The 17,295-nt window shown below is 46.5% G+C and overlaps 1 protein-coding gene across 2 annotated transcripts in view; it reads left to right on the forward strand.

Annotated features, from left to right (window-relative positions):
* The window catches only part of EPC1 (enhancer of polycomb 1), a 1,373,110-nt gene that overhangs the window by 297,163 nt on the left and 1,058,652 nt on the right, over positions 1-17,295 (forward strand). For both annotated transcript variants that reach the window (XM_086941549.1, XM_086941548.1), the window contains exon 2: positions 8,886-9,045. In XM_086941549.1, the coding sequence (XP_086797675.1) occupies positions 8,946-9,045 (100 nt within the window). In that variant the 5' untranslated portion in view covers positions 8,886-8,945. The remainder of the gene's footprint in view (positions 1-8,885; positions 9,046-17,295) is intronic.

Raw genomic sequence — 17,295 nt, forward strand, 5'->3', positions numbered from 1 at the left:
GAAGTGCTCCGTGGTCGCGCATGTGGATGGGACTTTTCAGTGCTTATGACTTTGATGAGTGTTCCCCTCGAAGAGCACTAGAATTACAGGTAAGCTACTTTTCCTTCTTCATTCATGTTTGGAACTTCACTACCTAAGCCTTTATTGGAGAAACAGCCCCTAACTGAACATGCTGCCTGTGAAGAAGTACCTTCCTTCCTTCAGTTTCATAATCTTCAGGTCTTCGTTTAACCCTGTGCAAGAGTGCTGATCTGTGTCAGAGCCAATACAAAGTAGGAACTGTTTTGAATTATGTAGAGCCACTCTGATGTCCTTAGGTGATTGCTCGGTCTAATATTTCTCTGAGTTCAAGCCCACACTACTGCTCAGCTCTGTCTTCAACATGAGGCGTAACAATATAAATTATTGTATTGCTCTTGAATGACTTCATAAAAATTCTCGCCCCTGGTGTTTGGTGGTATCTACAGTGGGTATCACACCTTTACCCCTCCCATACCTACGTTGGTGCTATGTGTGCTTGTTTTCAACTATCCCTCCAATAAGACTCTCTATTTACCAGGATTCCTAGGCTCCTGTGATGGATCCTTTTTTTTATTTAAGGCACCTCTAGCCTGGGAAATTAGGGGTTGCCTCTCCTCGTCGCCATCAACTTTTGTTTGTCCGGCTGCAATTGACTTCTGACAGCTTTTCACAATTCCCATTTTTCTCCAAAAACAGCTTTCTGTTGAGCTGGCTTCAGTAACTGCTGACGTATGTGTCACTCCTATGCCGTAGTGCAACCAGGCTGCTTTTATTGCCATTGACAGTACAATACTTAGGTTTCCCTTGTCACGTTACAGCTCCTCTCACGCTATTGTGAACTCTCATTGATGTCTCTTATTCTTCTTAAGCCAGTCTTTAGGCCTTTCGGTCACTTTCACAATGCAGCCCTTCTTCACATCTTGTACACCACTCTTTTATCACATTCAGCTTCGTCATTCAGCTCACCACCTCCTTACAATTTCATGCAGGGCTTAACATGGTCTTCCAGCCCTTGGTGCTACACGCAGCACATTTGCCTAAAAGGTGCCATGCACTTTCAGGCCAAGTTAGGGGAGATCTCAGGTGACCTCAACTATGTTTTCCACCCTTCTGAGTGTCCTGTTTCTGTTGCTCTGTTGTGCGAAAACGCTGTTTGCCGCCCGTAGCCTCCTGCAGCAGTAGCCCTGCCCCCATGCCCATTCCTACGCCATACGTCGGCGTCAGGGCAGCGCCAGTTGATTGCTGCGTGGACCCCAACGCCGACGAGGAGGAAGGAGCGAAGAAAGCGCACGGAGCCGGCCGGCAGTGGCTGTAAAACGCCAATTGCGCCACCCCATCGTGTTTTGGAGTGTCAGGGGCGCGGGAGCAGGCATCGCAGCGCGCACAACAGAGGTAAGTGTTGAGGCTGGGAGAGCCTGAGAAAGCCTGTAAGAGTTTCGGAGATTGGCCGCATATGGACTATTGGGTGAATGATAGCGAAGCTCCCTAAACTTTCTAAAGAGCAAATACCTAATTTAGCGTTTGCGGATCTGGTAATACCTGAGCAAAACATTAGAGATGGCCCCAAGGAAAGCGAAAAATATCCCGGAACATAATCTGAGGCCAAGATTAAATTTAACAAAGCCATGTATATCAGAGGAGAGTGGTGGGAGCCCAGAGTTGACCCCAGAGTTGACCCCTGTGAAAGGAAGAAAGAAAGGTGCGAATAGAATCATTGCTGCTAACAAAAACCAGGGCAGCTCTGCATCAAAGACAATAAAAGAATTTGTTGGAAAACATTTTTAAAAAGTCTTCTCACCGGCAAAAACCCTAGACATTGAGATAATTGAGTCAGTGCCGCTAAATGAGAATCTCGGCAGGGAAGAGAACGGGTACATTTCCCTTCCCTTGGAAGTACATATAACTGAATCCCTAATTCTGGCCAATCAGTCTCTACAGCTGATACTGGACCACAGGGGACTAGCGTCACAACGGTTGTCCTCTTCACCACGAGGTGTGTTTTCCTATGACCCGGAGACAGAACCTCGGGATAGCCTGATCCCAAAGGAGGACACTGGGAGAGAAGAAGAAAGCACATCAAGCAATAAATCAAAGCAGAGAAGAAGTGAAAAGCAAAGTCCGCCTGAAAATCGGAATGCCAGATTAGAACAAAGCGCAAAATTGAATTTAACTCCTGAGACAAACCTAGAACTCTCGGCAATGCCCGTGTCTTCGATGTTGGATCTAATGCTAATCCTACAAAGAACTCTACAAGGACTTTTACAAGTGACATTGTCAAATAATGATATTTTAAAAACTCAAAAAATTTACTTAGCTAAAATAGAGGGGGAGTTACAGGGAATTAGATGCCATATGCTATCTATAGTAAGATAAGTCCCCGACCCCGTGCCTCGGGCAGAGGTACAGGTGGAAACCGCTGAACTACCCAATGAAAATCATGAGGTATATATCTCAAAGTGGCCTATGAGGGTAAGAAGGAGAGGAGAGATGACTAGAATGGAGCAAATAAATAGAACAAGGCGTGAAGGAAGGAATCCACAAAAGAAGGGGAGCGATAAGTTAGTGAAAGACCCAAGGGTAGATAAGGCGAGTGATGAAAGGGTGTACAAATCAGTCTCCCAACCCCATTATGAGTATAACAAACAAGAAAACCTCAAAAAAGCAAGAAAAAAGGCGCATTCTGATAGCTACTCGGGTTTACAGAAGAATCCAGTTAAGAATAAAATCCCAACACAGTCCAAGGAGACTGCTAGTCAGCCAGGCTGTGTCTGGAGGAAGTTGACAACCACGGATCACTAGGGAGTTTCGAAGTAGCGGGCCAAACACTCCGACAAATAAGGCTTACATGACACAACACCTGATATTAAATGGGGCAAAGAAGGAGGACAAAGAGAATAAGTGGCTATACTTTGAACCGATCCCATTAGGTAAAGGAGGTAAGAAGTTAGGAAAGAGATTGCTGTTAAATAGGTCACAACTTCTGCAAGGGTTTGCCAAGTGCCATAGTCTGAAAGGTATAGGTTAAAACTACCTAAGATAAGTAGGATTTAGGCAAAATATAGAAGGAAAGGATGTGACCAGAGTAATGATGTACTCGAATCTGGTGAAGTCTTTGATCAAGAAAGAAGCAAGTGAGCTACAGAAAGAGGGAATACGGCTAATAGCCGAAAAGGAAGTGAAATGGAAGTAGAAGGGAAACAAGGGCAAGGAAAACATTTCCTAAGGTGCCATGCAGGATTAGGAAAGAGGCAGGTAAGGATAAGTGACCCGGAAGAAGATGGAGCCCCCCAGGGAAATATTAAAATAGTTGCAAATAATTCAAACGTGGAGAATTGCGGGGAAACTGGATTAAGGATACAGGCCACGAAGGTCCCTCAAATAGAGATACTGAGGGGCGTGGGGAGGAAGGCTGGCTAGATGATGTTGAATAGGTAAAGGGTACGCCACATGGCATAAGAATAGCCTCCTGGAATATAAACGGTCTCTGAGACCGAGATAGAAAAGAAATGTAAGGGAACTAGGAGAAAAAAACGAGATCATGTGTATCCAGGAGACTTGGCTATGTGGCAAGACCCCGACATTCGACGGCTTCTGCCAGCTAAATCGATTAGCAAAAAAGTAAAGATATGGTCGCCCAACGGGGGGAATAATGACACCGCTGTCAACCAAAATAGTGAAGAAGGTGACTGAAATAACTGTAAAGTGTAAATGGCTGCTTGCATGTAGGATAACGCTATCTGCTACTGTAAAAAAGAATATGATAATGCTAGTAAATCTGTATATGCAGTGGGGTACTACAGAGGAATACGCAAATTCTCCCGGGTGAGACAGGCCGAAGCCCATAAATGGTTTACTATTGAACTTAAATCTCATAAACTGCTCTTGCGTCAGGCTGAAAGGAAATGGTGGCATAGCTACACCAGTGAGACAAAACACCGTAATCTCATAGCTCATAGGGCCTATAAAAAAGCCTTACTGGCTGCCAAGACCTCATATTTCTCCACTAAGGTGTTGGAAGCACCCAATAAACCCAAAGAAATCTTTAGGATTGTGAATGATCTTAGCAGCAAAGACAGAATCTTACCTGGCTTGGCCTCTACCCAAGAACGGTGCAATGCAATGAACAGCTACTTCGCGGAAAAATTTAAATCATTAGGGCAAGTATCCCCTCGGTAGCGCATGAGAAACCCCTAGGGGCTAACCCTGCTAACACATGCATCATGGATCAATTCACAGAGATTGGCCCGACACCTTATTTGAATTAATGTCTCGAGTCAAGTTGGGCTCTCCCAAAGACTGCTGCCCTCCCACGATTCTGAGGGAAATATTCTCTGTCTTACCTCATAGCCTTCTCCACTTTCTTAATGAATCCTTGAGTAAGGGGGGGAAGTACCCACTACTTAAAAAAAAGCTGTCTTAGTCCCGCTGCTAAAGAAACCAGGAGGAGATCCTTCTGTCTTGGCCAACTTCTGCCCCATCTCGCTCCTTCTTTATTTCTCAAAAATTCTGGAGGCTTACGTGGACAGGTGCCTTTCTAATTCATTGAAAACTCTAATTATCTAGAACCAAACCAAGCCGGATTCTGGCCTGCCCATTCCACGGAATCGGTCATTTTGGCAGTGATGGACACTCTTAGAGCCAACGCTGATAAGGGGACCCCGCAGGCACTCGTGCTTTTAGATCTGTCTGCCGCGTTCGACACGGTCAATCATAACATCTTATTGCCCCGGGTCGAACAAGCGGGGATCCGGGGCACAGCATACGGGTGGATCAAATCTTTCCTAACAGGTAGAACCCAGGCAGTGTGTCTGGGGAGTTATATGGCCCCTGACTTGATCTCTTCCTGTGGTGTCCCCCAGGGCTCATCCCTGTCCCCACTGTTGTTTAACCTGTACATCCGCCCTTTGATTCATTCACTGAAGGCCAGGAACACTACGGTATTTAACTATGCTGACGATCTTCAGTTGGTCTTTAAGCTAGACTCTCAAAATGCGGCAGCTGATTTCCAAGCCACAATGCTGCATATTCAAGGCTGGATGGATCGGAACCAACTGAAGCTCAACCCCGGGAAAACTGAGTTGGTGTTGCCGGGGAAGAGCCCCTCTAGTTGGGGATCTCATTTCTGGCCAAGCGATCTAGCCCCCCCCCCCCATCCGCCCCCCCCCCCCCCCCATCCCGTCTCCATCGGTGAAAAGTCTGGGAGTGACTATAGATTCTGACCTTTCTTTGAGGGGCCATGTGGGAGTAGTGGTTTCTTCCTCCCTGTTCCAACTACGAAAAATAAGAAAGTTCACCTACCTGCTATCCCATCAAGCTCTGGTCCAGGTGATGATTGCACTGGTACTCTCCCGGCTGGATTTTTCCAACTCTCTGTATACCGGCCTTCCCTTGGGCCGGGTTAATCGCCTTCAGATAGTTCAAAATCAGGCAGCAAGATTGATTTTGAAGCAACCGAGATGGCAGTCCGCCAGGGCGTTATTGCGTTCCTTACACTGACTACCTATGGCGCAATGTACGGCGTTTAAGTCAGGCTGTATAATTTTTAAAGCTCTTCATTGCACTAGCCCCAAATTTCTCAAAAGCCTTATCACGAGATATTCCCCTGCACGCAACCTTCGCTCAGCCCATCTCCATCTCTTGTCCACCCCCCCCAATCAAATTAAAACGACAAGGTGGGCTTAGGTTTGCATATCTGGCCCCCAAGCTCTGGAATTCTTTTCCACTCTCAGTCAGGAACTGTGACAGTCTCTTGGGATTTAGAAAGGCTTTGAAAGCTTGGCTCTTTGCGCAAACTGGCTAAACGGGATCCCTGCAGTTATTAGTGTATGTATAGCGCTAAGAAACCTATGGTGTAAGTGCGCTCAACAAATTCATCTTAACATAACATAACATGGGTATTTTAAAGAAGATATGGATACAATTTGTGAAATGTATGGTATGGATCTGATTATGTTAATGGGCGACTTCAATCATAAATGACACCCCAAGAAAGTAGACTGCTGGTTCCAAGAAGTATTAGAGGCTTACAATATAACACAAGCAACTTTCCTAGAATGCATAGCTACGGTTAAGGATATTAATCTGGGAAACTTTTTGGGGACTTAAAGCCTGTTTTACCTAAATGGAAGATCCACTCTAGACTGCCCAGCAAAGAAAACGTTTAAGCACTACACCCTGGAGCTTCCAACTAATTAAAGGGTTTAGGATTTCAAATAGAGACGGGAGTGACCATAACCTCTTAGAACTGGAGCTCCCAGAGGTACTTGTGAACCCCTGTACCCAAGTCTTTGAACAACAGGTGTGGAATACCCCAGGCGGATCACAACTAGGTTAACAGAAGAATATGTAGCCCGGATAGTGAAATTGCATTATAATTTAGAGCTGGGCACAGTGAGTGAACAGGGCTTAGATTAGTACTTGGGTAAAATCGAAGAAGTGGTCCAGACCCGGTGGTAGAATTTTCAGCGCCGAGCCCGACGCTGAAGTAGAAGGGCGAGGGACCTTGCTTCTGGATGGAGATCTCACCCTCTTGGAGCCCTTCTTCACCTGTGACCGGCCTCTGGAAGACTTTTCTGCCAGCCCATAAAGACGGATACTTTCTCTGTCCTTTAAAGTCCTTTTGGACAGGGTCTGGCAATGAGGACAACCCTTAGGATCATGGTCCTTAGGCAAACAAAGAAAACAGACCTCATAAGAGTCTGACCTAGCCTTTTTCCACAAGAAGGGCAGAGGTCAAAAAGAGATGGCATTTTGAGTGGAAAAAAGCCCAAAAACGGTCAAAAAAGGCTGAACCTTACTTCAAAAGATGAAAGACGTCGAAGTCAGTCAAAAATTTCCAAAAAAAGTGAAGATTATTTCTGACTAAAATCAGAAAGAAGTGGAGCTGTGTAACCAGGATCCTTCCTGAAGGAGCCGGAAAGAACAACTGACCTAACTGTCACCCCTGAGGAATGATGGGAAGCTGGGGGTCATGACTGCCTTAAAGGCATGGTGCCAGTTTATTTCTATGTTGCTATGAGTTAGCTTTTCAGCCTTTTTAGGCTATGTTTCTGCACTGCAGGCTGGGAGCTGTTTATGCTTTCAGTCCTATGTGAGAGTTTGTGATGACTGCTAAGCATTAAAATAGTTCTAAAACATGTTCTGCTGTTGTTTTTCCTTGTTTCTAATGTATTCTTTAATGAGATAATGGGGAGTCCTTACAGCATTATTCAGCTCTAGTGTGTGTAAGGCTGCGTTTGCTTTTTTATTTTATATATATATATATAAGTCCAGTTCCTGACCGCCAATGGCAAGGCAGATTACAACTATATATATATATATATATATATATATACACGTGTGTGTATATATCGCGGGAATATTCTAGTGCTTATGACTTTGATAAGAATACCCCTGGAAGAGAACTAGGATTACTGGTAAGTAACTAATCCATCTCTGCATTATCTGGGGCCAGCCAGTCTTCTCTGGGAAGTGGCCAATTTAGGTTGCAATTTACAGAATGTGGGGACGGCGGTCTTTTTCTGTTTTATAAGTTTCGCCTAGATCCCACATCCACTCTTATCAGTGGGCTTGGAGTCTGCTAATTGCCCATCATTGGTTGACTTAATTGGCGCTCTTATTTGCTTTCTTATTGGTCCGCTGCCGTAAGCTTTCTTTCATTTCCTGTGTTGTCCTCGCCTGGAGCATGGACTCATTACTTGTGTCCCTCCAGTGCTTAAGTTTTTAGACGCTTAATTTTTCTTTGGATTTAAGCGTTTTGGATTTAAGCACTCTTATCATTGAGCGTCTTTATTCATTTGGCTTCCTTGTGTACTTCTTCCACATGTGTGTCTTATCCAGTCTGCTTGCCCCCACCCGCCCTCCCTCCTTCCTTCCATTGTCTGTGTTGGTTTGCCCCCACCATCCCTCCGTTCCTTGTATGTGTAGGCTCAACCCTGCCCTCCCTCTGTTCCTTGTCCATGCGGTTTTGTCCCCACCCTTTCCCCCACAGTGTGTGGTCTGTGATAGCTTGCCCTGCCCACTCCTTTCGTTGTCTGTATTTCCCTGACCTCTTCCTCCCCCAGTTGTCTGTTTTGGCCCCTTTACCTCGATCATAACAACAAAAATGCTTTGACGCGGACACTGCTGGCCAAATCATAACTTTTCTTTTCCCTTATGCATTTTGTGTTGCCTTACCCTCCCTGTTTTGTACCCTTCCCCACCCTCCCTTCTAAAAATTAAAATAAACATCATTCATGTGGAAAGCGCTGGCCATGTGATGTTTTTTTCCCTCTTGTTTTAAACTTAAGGCCATACTGCACATCAGCTGTACAACATGGCTAAAACATTGACAAAGCTAATATCTCACATTGGCGAAACTTATTGGATTTCCCAATGCTGGTCTCACTGGCCTCTAAACTTGAAGTACCAGCTCATCTCCGGTTCATTGAGTTGAGTATATACTCCTATCATAGTGGAATTCCAGTGTGTTCATATCAGGGACTTCAGGAACTTCAGTGACAATAACAAATCTGCTTCTTAATTTCAAGTTTGACTAATTAGTCATGAAGTTATTTGTAGGTCAGTGGTATTGTTTCCTTCCCTGTCTGTCACGGGTCTGCAGTAAGCCAAACGTTTCCTGCAGTATTGCTAAATTTTAAAATGTCTGCTCAAATTCAACTGGACGTTCTCTCTTTATTACAATTAAATACTTCATGTTTTGTTCCAGTTGGCTTACACAAAGTTAACTGCAGTCCTAGATGTATAAACCCAACTGTTTTAAGTATGTTTTCTAGTGCACTACTACTTCGATCTGTCTATTATAAATGGAGTTATTTTCACACATATATTTTTCTAAAATACGTATTTTTCCTGTTTCTTGTTAGGAGCATCATCTCCAGCGAGCTATTTCAGCACAGCAGGTATATGGAGAGAAAAGGGATAATATGGTTATTCCAGTCCCAGAGGCAGAAAGTAATATTGCCTACTATGAATCTATATACCCTGGGGAATTTAAGATGCCAAAGCAGCTCATTCACTTACAGCGTAAGTAATAATTAAAAAAAACAAGGAAATTTGAAAGATTATCAAAATATAATTAAATGTACCATCATTTTATTTTAAACTATATTTACATTTTTGTAACATTAAATATATTTTGTAATGGTAGGTATTGAGCTGCAACTTGTATTGCTTTCTGTCCTCACAGCTTTGTTGGTCTTCTTAACTAAAGCATTTGTGTGGTTTTATTTTTTTGTCTTTGAAGATCTGAAGTATTTCTTTTTTAGGTATCTTTCAGAGATTCGTTTAGAATCTAATAAAGCAGTCTAGTGGATACATAAGTCTAATATGGCATTTTGTGACTGAAGGGGAAATGTAGTGTATAGAACCTGTATTGGAATTTCCCAAAGTGAAGTTTAATCTCACTTTATCAAAAGGGAGCCCTTAGATTATATTGGGATCCATTTGGGATATGCAGCCTGTTGTTTTTCAGTTCAAATCTTTATTGCACCTTTACGCTTCTCCTTGCATCCTAAAACATATGCTTGGGTAATTAACTGATAATGGTTACGTTTTAAAATGATGTCTTAGATCAAGTACTTTATAATGGTGTAGATGGAAAATCAGACCATAGTTCATTAGCAATGATTTTCAAAAATGCAGTCTTTTGATTTGACCTATATGATGTTGGACTTTAGCCAAATAACATCGCTTATAATATCAAAAAATAAAAATATATTACAAAAAAAAGCACGGCTCACTAAAAAGGGAATTTTATTTTTAACCTTGGGTGAATTGTGTGTTTAAGAGCATAAATGACTCCTCTTTTTGTTTGTTTGTCTCTCTTCCTACGTGTGGTGTCTTGATAGGATAACAATGTTTGTATTTAATCCACCGTGCTTCATGGAGCAGATTACTAGCTTGATTAAGCAAATTAATGATTCGGATGGATACTTCTAACTTAGGATTTCTCACCTTGTGAACATTTCCTAGGCGTCAGACTGGATCCGGAAACTTTCAAAGAGGACTTTTGTGCGCTATAAGGCTTGTGTTTTTCAGCTCTGCGCCAATGTTGTTTTGCACCAGACGGGATGAATAGAGCCGGGTATATGTGCCAAACATGCGAGCTGATGTTAGTTTTTTTTGTGCTCCATCAGACGTCAATCTTAAGCTTCTCATTTCTTTTCAAAGCATTTTTTGTCAAAATTCACATGTGTGCGAGGGACAATGTCAACCCCTAAAACAACAGGGTACGAATCGTATAGTGACATTTACAAACAGATGTCTGTGACGGACCCTCACAAAAGTCTGTCTTTCATTTCTGGGGCCATCACATCTGTGATGAATGCAGCCAAATGAATCCGAAAACCATATGGGACCATGAGGCCAGACTTTAACTTTGCCAGACTTAGGAAGACTCAACTACATGAACAGTTGAATTCAAAAGGATGGTCCAGTTGGCTGATCTTCACTGTGATCAAAGTCTTCAGGTGAGTCCAGAAAAAAAGCGTGGGAAGTTGAAGTGAGAATCGAAATTTGCCTATCTTACGTAACGGTACGTTTCAATTCTATTAAGGACACGGAGGCGAGGATAATGCTTTTCTTCCTTCGCTATTTATTATTGATACAAAACACAGCAGCCTTAGAAAAGCTTCAATCAATGCTTATATGCAGAAAAAAACAAGAAACATTCAAATTGTAAACCTTGTGTGTCCAGGATAAAACTACAACTCCCATGAGTCCGCCTTAACCATCCATAATGTTAGTCCTTCCATTATATCCATTCAGGGTAGATAGCCAGTCCCTCTTCAGTCTTCCTCCTCTTTCTTCGCGCAGGTTACACACTCTCCTCATTGGTCCTGTTTGGAACTGTCATTTCCTAGTGGAAAAAACGACAGCGTACGCTTAGTACAACAACTACACTGACAGCATGCAACAGCGGAACAGCATCAAAACTGGTATGATACATGTACAAGAATGTAAACAATTTACTTACTGCCATATGGGTGGGTTCTCAATCGGCGAACTCCTGGATGGGATAATCCTCGCCGCCGTGTCCTTAAAAGAATTGAAACTTACCGTTACGTAAGCTAGGCAAATTTCGATTCTATGTCCGGACCGGAGGCTCCGGATTATGCTAGTTAAAAGCTTACTCACCACTAACTGAGCAAGAACGGGTTTAAAGTAAAACCTCTTAAACGTGGAGTCTGAGGACCAATCTGCTGCACGCAGTAGATCTTCCAAACGAGCTCCCACAGAAAAAGTCTTAGAAGCCATGGCTCCCCTGGCAGAGTGAGCTCCGAAACGTTTAGTGTCAATGCCTGCTTCCTGCATGACCCAACGCACTCACTTGGCAATGGTGGGGGAGGAGACTGCTCTGTGTGGTTTCTGCAAGGCAATTAATAATTGTTGCTCGCCCGGAGGGCGAATATCTAAAGTCATGTCTTCGTAGGCTTTCAAGCATTGAACGACACACAATTTGTGAAACGTCCACAAAGCCGGGTACGAGATAGTTCGTGACGCGGACTTCGTGCGGCGTTCCACCGTAAAAGTCACCTCTTCTGGGGAACAAACCCGAGCCGAAACATCCAAAGCACGGACGTCTGACACTCTTCGGCAAGAAACCAGACACAAAAGCATAGCCAACTTAGCCGAAAGCTCTTTCAGAGATAAATAAGCGTTAGCCTGCCAGGACAAGAACAGGTTCAAGACCACATTAACATCCCAAAGGACTGAATACCGAGCCTCCGGAGGCAACGAAAGATGAATACCTTGCAAGAGCCTGCAAACAAAAGGATGTTCCCCTACCGGAGAACCCTCCACCGGATGGTGGCCCACTGAAATTTTCTATATGCTAAGCCCTTAGACGCCAACTCTGCCAAAAAAATTTAAGATTGGAACGATTCCTGCGACCACGGGATCCAGGTCCCTTCGAAGACACCAACGCATCCACTTAACCCAAGTGGATTTGTAGCGCTTCGCCGTGCTATCCGCCCAGGCTTTGGATAGCAGGCCCTCAGCTGATCTCGAAAGGCCCAGCAGCGACCAGCGTCGCCTGAAAGCCTCCATGCCATGAGGCGGAGAGAGCCCTGAACGATGAGAGGATGCGGCACCCGATCCGGGTTGAGCAGGAGGTGAGGAAACTGGTGGAGTAGGATTGGAAAATCCCAAGAAAGTTCCAGAAGAACCGGAAACCAAACTTGAGACCTCCAAAGTGGTGTAATCAACACCAACTCCACCTCCTGACGGCGAACCTAAGCCGCCGTCCGCACCACTATCAAGAATGGGGGAAACTCAAAAGGCTTCTCCTGACTCCAATCCTGAAGAAAGGCGTCCGAGGCCTCCGCTAGAGGATCCGGTCTCCAACTGAAAAACCGTGGCAGCTGGTGGTCCAGTCGAGACGCAAACAGGTCCACTGAAAACAGACCCCAACGTTCGTTCAGCAACTGGAAAACCGGAATGTTCAACATCCACTGACTGGCATCCCTCAGATGTCTGGAGTGCCAGTCCGCTACCTGATTGGTGCGACCCGATAAGTATTCTGCCGTCACAGATATGTGATGCGTTAGGCAGTAGTCCCAGAACTCTTTCGCTAAATTTGCCTGAGCTCGGGAGCGTGGACCTCCCAGATGGTTGACGTATCGAACCGTGGAGACATTGTCCATCTTTAGGAGGACGCAGGACGTCGCTGAGTCCTTGGTCCAGCAGTGTACTGCTACCGACCCCGCCAGTAGCTCCAAACAGTTGATATGCAACTGCTGTTCGTCGGAGGACCAAGCGCCGCCGGTCGAGAAATCCCCGCAACGGGCCCTCCAAGCCGACCTGCTGGCGTCTGACTCTGTCACCAGATCCGGGACCGACCCGAAGATCGCCCGACCATTCCATGCTTCCATGTGTGACAGCCACAACGACATGTCCTCCTTCACTTCCTCCGAGAGGTGTACCATTTGGTCGTAGGACATGCCTCTCCGAAGATGTTGGGCCTTGAGCCGCTGGAGCGCTCTGTAATGCAACGGCCCCGGGAAAATCGCTTGGATGGAGGACGACAGCAGTCTTTTCACCCAGGCAACCTGTCGCAGAGAGGTCCGGTCCTTCGAAATCGTCTGTCTCAACTTATGACGGATCTTGGCTATCTTCCCTGATCTATGACAAACCCCAGAAAAGTAAGCTTCTGACATAAAACCAGGACCGACTTGGAACCGTTGATGCCGAAACCCAGACTTTGGAGAAGCAAAACTGTTTGCTGGAGTTGCGAGTTAAAGGCTACTGGGCACTGGGCTATCAGGAGGATGTCGTCCAAGTAGATGATCATTCGAATACCCTGTCCTCGCAGGTATTCCACCACCGGGTGCAACACCTTTGTGAAGCACCAAGGGGCAGAGAAAAGCCCGAATGGAAGGGCGGTGAACTCGAACACCATGTCTTTCCAGCAAAACTGTAGGAAACGACTGTGAGGGGGATGAATGGGAACCACCAAATAAGCGTCTTTGAGGTCCAATCACATGCAATCCAGAGGAAGGAGCATATCCCGTAGGAGGTGAAACCCTTCCATCTCGAAACTGGTAGACTAACCAACCGTTGAACTCCTTGAGGTTGATCACCGGACGTTTGCCTCCATCCGTCTTGTCCACCAGGAAAATATTGCTGAGGAAGCGCGAGGGATGGCGCGTTGATTGACGGATGGCTCCCTTGCGAAGCAACTCTGAGACCTCTCAGTCTATCAATTGTGCGTCGAACTCGAAAAATAGTATCGGCCGCTGGAAATCCGTCTGGACGGGCAGATCGTAAACTCTATGTGGACACCGCGTACGGTCTGTAAAACCCAAGCGTCTGCCATAATTGACGCCCACGCCTCGTAAAAGGAGGCTAGCCGACCCCCATGAGAACCTGGTCTGAAGGAATGACACTCACCGTTGGAATTGTTGGGTCCAGAATTCTTGCGGTAACCCCGACCGCCGAAGCGTTGCCCTCTCATGGGGAAAAAGTTGTTGAAGTTGGCTGAGGTCTGGTATTGGCCTCTGCCGGAGCCTTGCTCTCTATTACTGGCATGCTGTCCGCCACGGCCGGTCGAGCGGCCCCTACCACGACCGGCCCCTTGGGAGAAACGTTGCTGAAAAACACGTTTAATGCTGGACAGTGCTTTATCTAACGATGTAAACGTGGACACAAATTTTCCCAGCTCTTTAATGAACGGCTCACCGAAGAGGCCACCCTGGGCCACTGCCCCCGCTTCAGAAGAAGCTAAATCTCCCAACTTTGGATCCAGCTTAATGAGCAGTGACCTCCTACGCTCAGTCTACAGGGCGCAGTTGGCGTTCCCTAGGAAGATTATTACCCGCTGCGCCCAGTTCGACAAGACCTCCGGGGAAATAACAGTGCCTGTCGCCTTCGCCTCTTCCACCATGTCGAGGATCTTTGTGGCGGGCCCAACCACATCCAACAATTTATCTTGGCATGACCGCCAAGACCGGTCAATGCCCTTGCGCGGGTCCTTCATAAACTTCGCCAGGAAGGTGGCCATTTTTGCGTCCAACTCTGGCATCAAGGCCACCATACCCTCCATCGTGGGGCTCGGACACTCCCCTCTCGGGCACCCCCTAGCCTCCTTCTCCAATGGTTTGTGCCGGCGACCCGCCACGAACTTTGCCACCGCATCCCCGGCGTCCAGGCTGCGGACCGCGGATGCATGATCTCATCCGGGTCCAACATACCCGAACTGTCCCGGGGCAACTCTGCGGCCGAGCCAGAGGGGCGCCAAGAGCCCACCGACTCCCCATCATCATCCGTGTCAGGGGAATCCGCCCCCGGAGACGGAGGAGCAGTCTCCAAGTCCACCGCGGGCTCAGGACCGGAAAGTGGCGTGGGAGGGACAGCAGTCGCCTTGGCCAAAAAAGCATCTGAGACGCTCAAAGGCGCCCCTGTCCACCTCCTGCGCCCCTTCCGATGTCCCCTCCCTGCAGGGCTGCTTCTGGGCAGAAGGGCCCTCACCTGAGGGGCCCAGGAGACCAGTAGGTACCCCATCTGGGCTTGCGCAAGCTTTGCGCATTCTTCCACGATGCTCGCTGAAAGGCGGTCCTCCATGAGACCCACCACTTCAGTCACACAGCGGTATATCGAACTATCTACAGCCTGGTAAAACTCTTCATCCTGCAAATAGGAGTGTGACTCTTCTTCATAGTAATCACCCTGCTCCATGGGTATCGGAGATGAATGGGACCAAAAATGCCTAAGCCTTACCCACAATCGTGGGTGTCATGACTATCAGAATATGGGCAGACTAGTAAGACTGCGATATACTTTTCGGCCAAATGCACTGGCAATCAGGGTTGTACCAACCCCCAAACGCGCTGACCCTCCTCACAGGGCCCGGGTCTGTCCACCCCCAACGCGCGTTTCACCACAGCGCAATGAATGAAGGTGTACTCTCGCCTACTGGCGTTTAACGCGGTCACAGCCGCAATACGGACACCGAGGGCGTAGGAAATAATAGAAAGTGAGGCCAAATACCAACCCTGTAACCGGGCGTAAAGGGGGTGGAGAGGGCAAAGCTCCGGGTCTGACCGTCTCCTCAGAGTGAGGAGAGCGTGCCTAGGAGCCGACGAGCGAGCGCCCCCTGGTGGCCGCTGTAAGCTCTGCACCTCAAAATGGCAAAAGTCGCGTACGGAGCGATTCCGCTCCCGCGACCGAGGGGCTCTGAGAGGGAAACGAGCACAATTAAGGCACAATAGAGCCCCCGTCACCCCTGTCCCTCAAACAACGGTCTAACAGTATAAATCCCAAGAAACATAAGAACACAGAAAAAAACACTTAACTGGCTGCGTGAGCAGCAAAGAAAGAGGAGGAAGATTGAAGAGGGACTGGCTATCTACCCTGAATGGACATAATGGAAGGACTAACATTATGGATGGTTATGGCGGACTCATGGGAGTTGTAGTTTTATCCTGGCCATACAAAGTTTAGAATTTGAATGTTTCTTGGTTTTTTCTGCACATAAGCATTGATTGAAGCTTTTCTAAGGCTGCTGTGTTTTGTATCAATAATAAATAGCTAAGGAAGAAAATCATAATCCGAAGCCTCCGATCCTGACATAGAGTATGCCCACACCAGCCCCTCTTGGGCTCCAGAGAGGGTGCGAGGTTGCCAGTGTGCCTCCTTGTCTCGCTTCTGATCTCCATCAGAGTAGATTCGGGGTATAGTCCTGATTCACCCTGACTTTCTGGGTCTGTCGATGACTTCACAGCAAATGGAGGCATTTAGAGAGGTCATGTTATGCATTTTGGCACTTGACCAGTTACCTCTGACACATCTTTGGCCCAAGGATCCACTGAGGCTTCTAGTCAAAATTCCACCAGTGGTTCTGCGTTCAGTGCAGTCTGTGCCCCTTGAATGCAAATCAATTTCAGCCTCTGTGTCGACTTTGGTTTAGCACCACCTACTGTGCCGGTTCCCTTTGCATCAACACCACAAGTCTTGGAGGAGGAGTTGCAGCCCATTGGGCTATCCAACTCTGAGCAGCATCCACCAGAATCTCGACTGAGGCAGTTACAGGCCCCGACTGGCTTGCTGCCAACAGGGAATTTTTCTGATTCTGACACATAGTCCTTGCCACACGGTAGGGCCCGAACGCTACACAACCATTGGTTACTGGCTTGAACAATGACAATTATGATGAAAGGGATGATTACACCCCCTTGTCTCTTCCTGGCCCTGCTATGGAGGAAAGCGTCTCCTTCACATTTGTGATGCGAATGGCGGCACTGTGGAGGTGAAAGCTAATGTTTTAACTGAAGTACTTTTGCCAGGTCCGGCTTCCTCAGAACCTCTTCTATTTAATTAGGCCCTCTCTTATACCCTTCTTTGCACTTGGGAAAACCTTTTTCAGATCCACTTTTTATTTACCAGGTTGCTTGTCATTGTTCAGCACTGTGCAACTTAGCCTTTCTTACACAGCCTCCCATGACTGAGAGTTTGTTGGTACAGACTTCCCTCAACTAAAGCCAATCACCCAACTTTCCCAGCCACTCTTCAGGATTTCTACCAGATGTCTACTCCAATGTCCAATGGAACACAGTTGTGCACGTTTATTTTTTATTTTTCATCAAGTTTGCAACTCAAATACAGAGAGAAAATACCGAACTGCAATGCAGAACATTTATGGAGACCATACCTTGTGCAATAATCAAGATTGGTATTTTACACTGATAGCGGCTGTTTCAAGTGTAGTCAATTGAATCGGCAATATACAATATAGTAAGATCACGCAACCGCAGGGTGAATGGGGGAAGGGAAGATGGA

This window comes from Lissotriton vulgaris, chromosome 10 (assembly GCF_964263255.1).
Source record: "Lissotriton vulgaris chromosome 10, aLisVul1.2, whole genome shotgun sequence".
Classification (NCBI taxonomy): Eukaryota; Metazoa; Chordata; class Amphibia; order Caudata; family Salamandridae; genus Lissotriton; species Lissotriton vulgaris.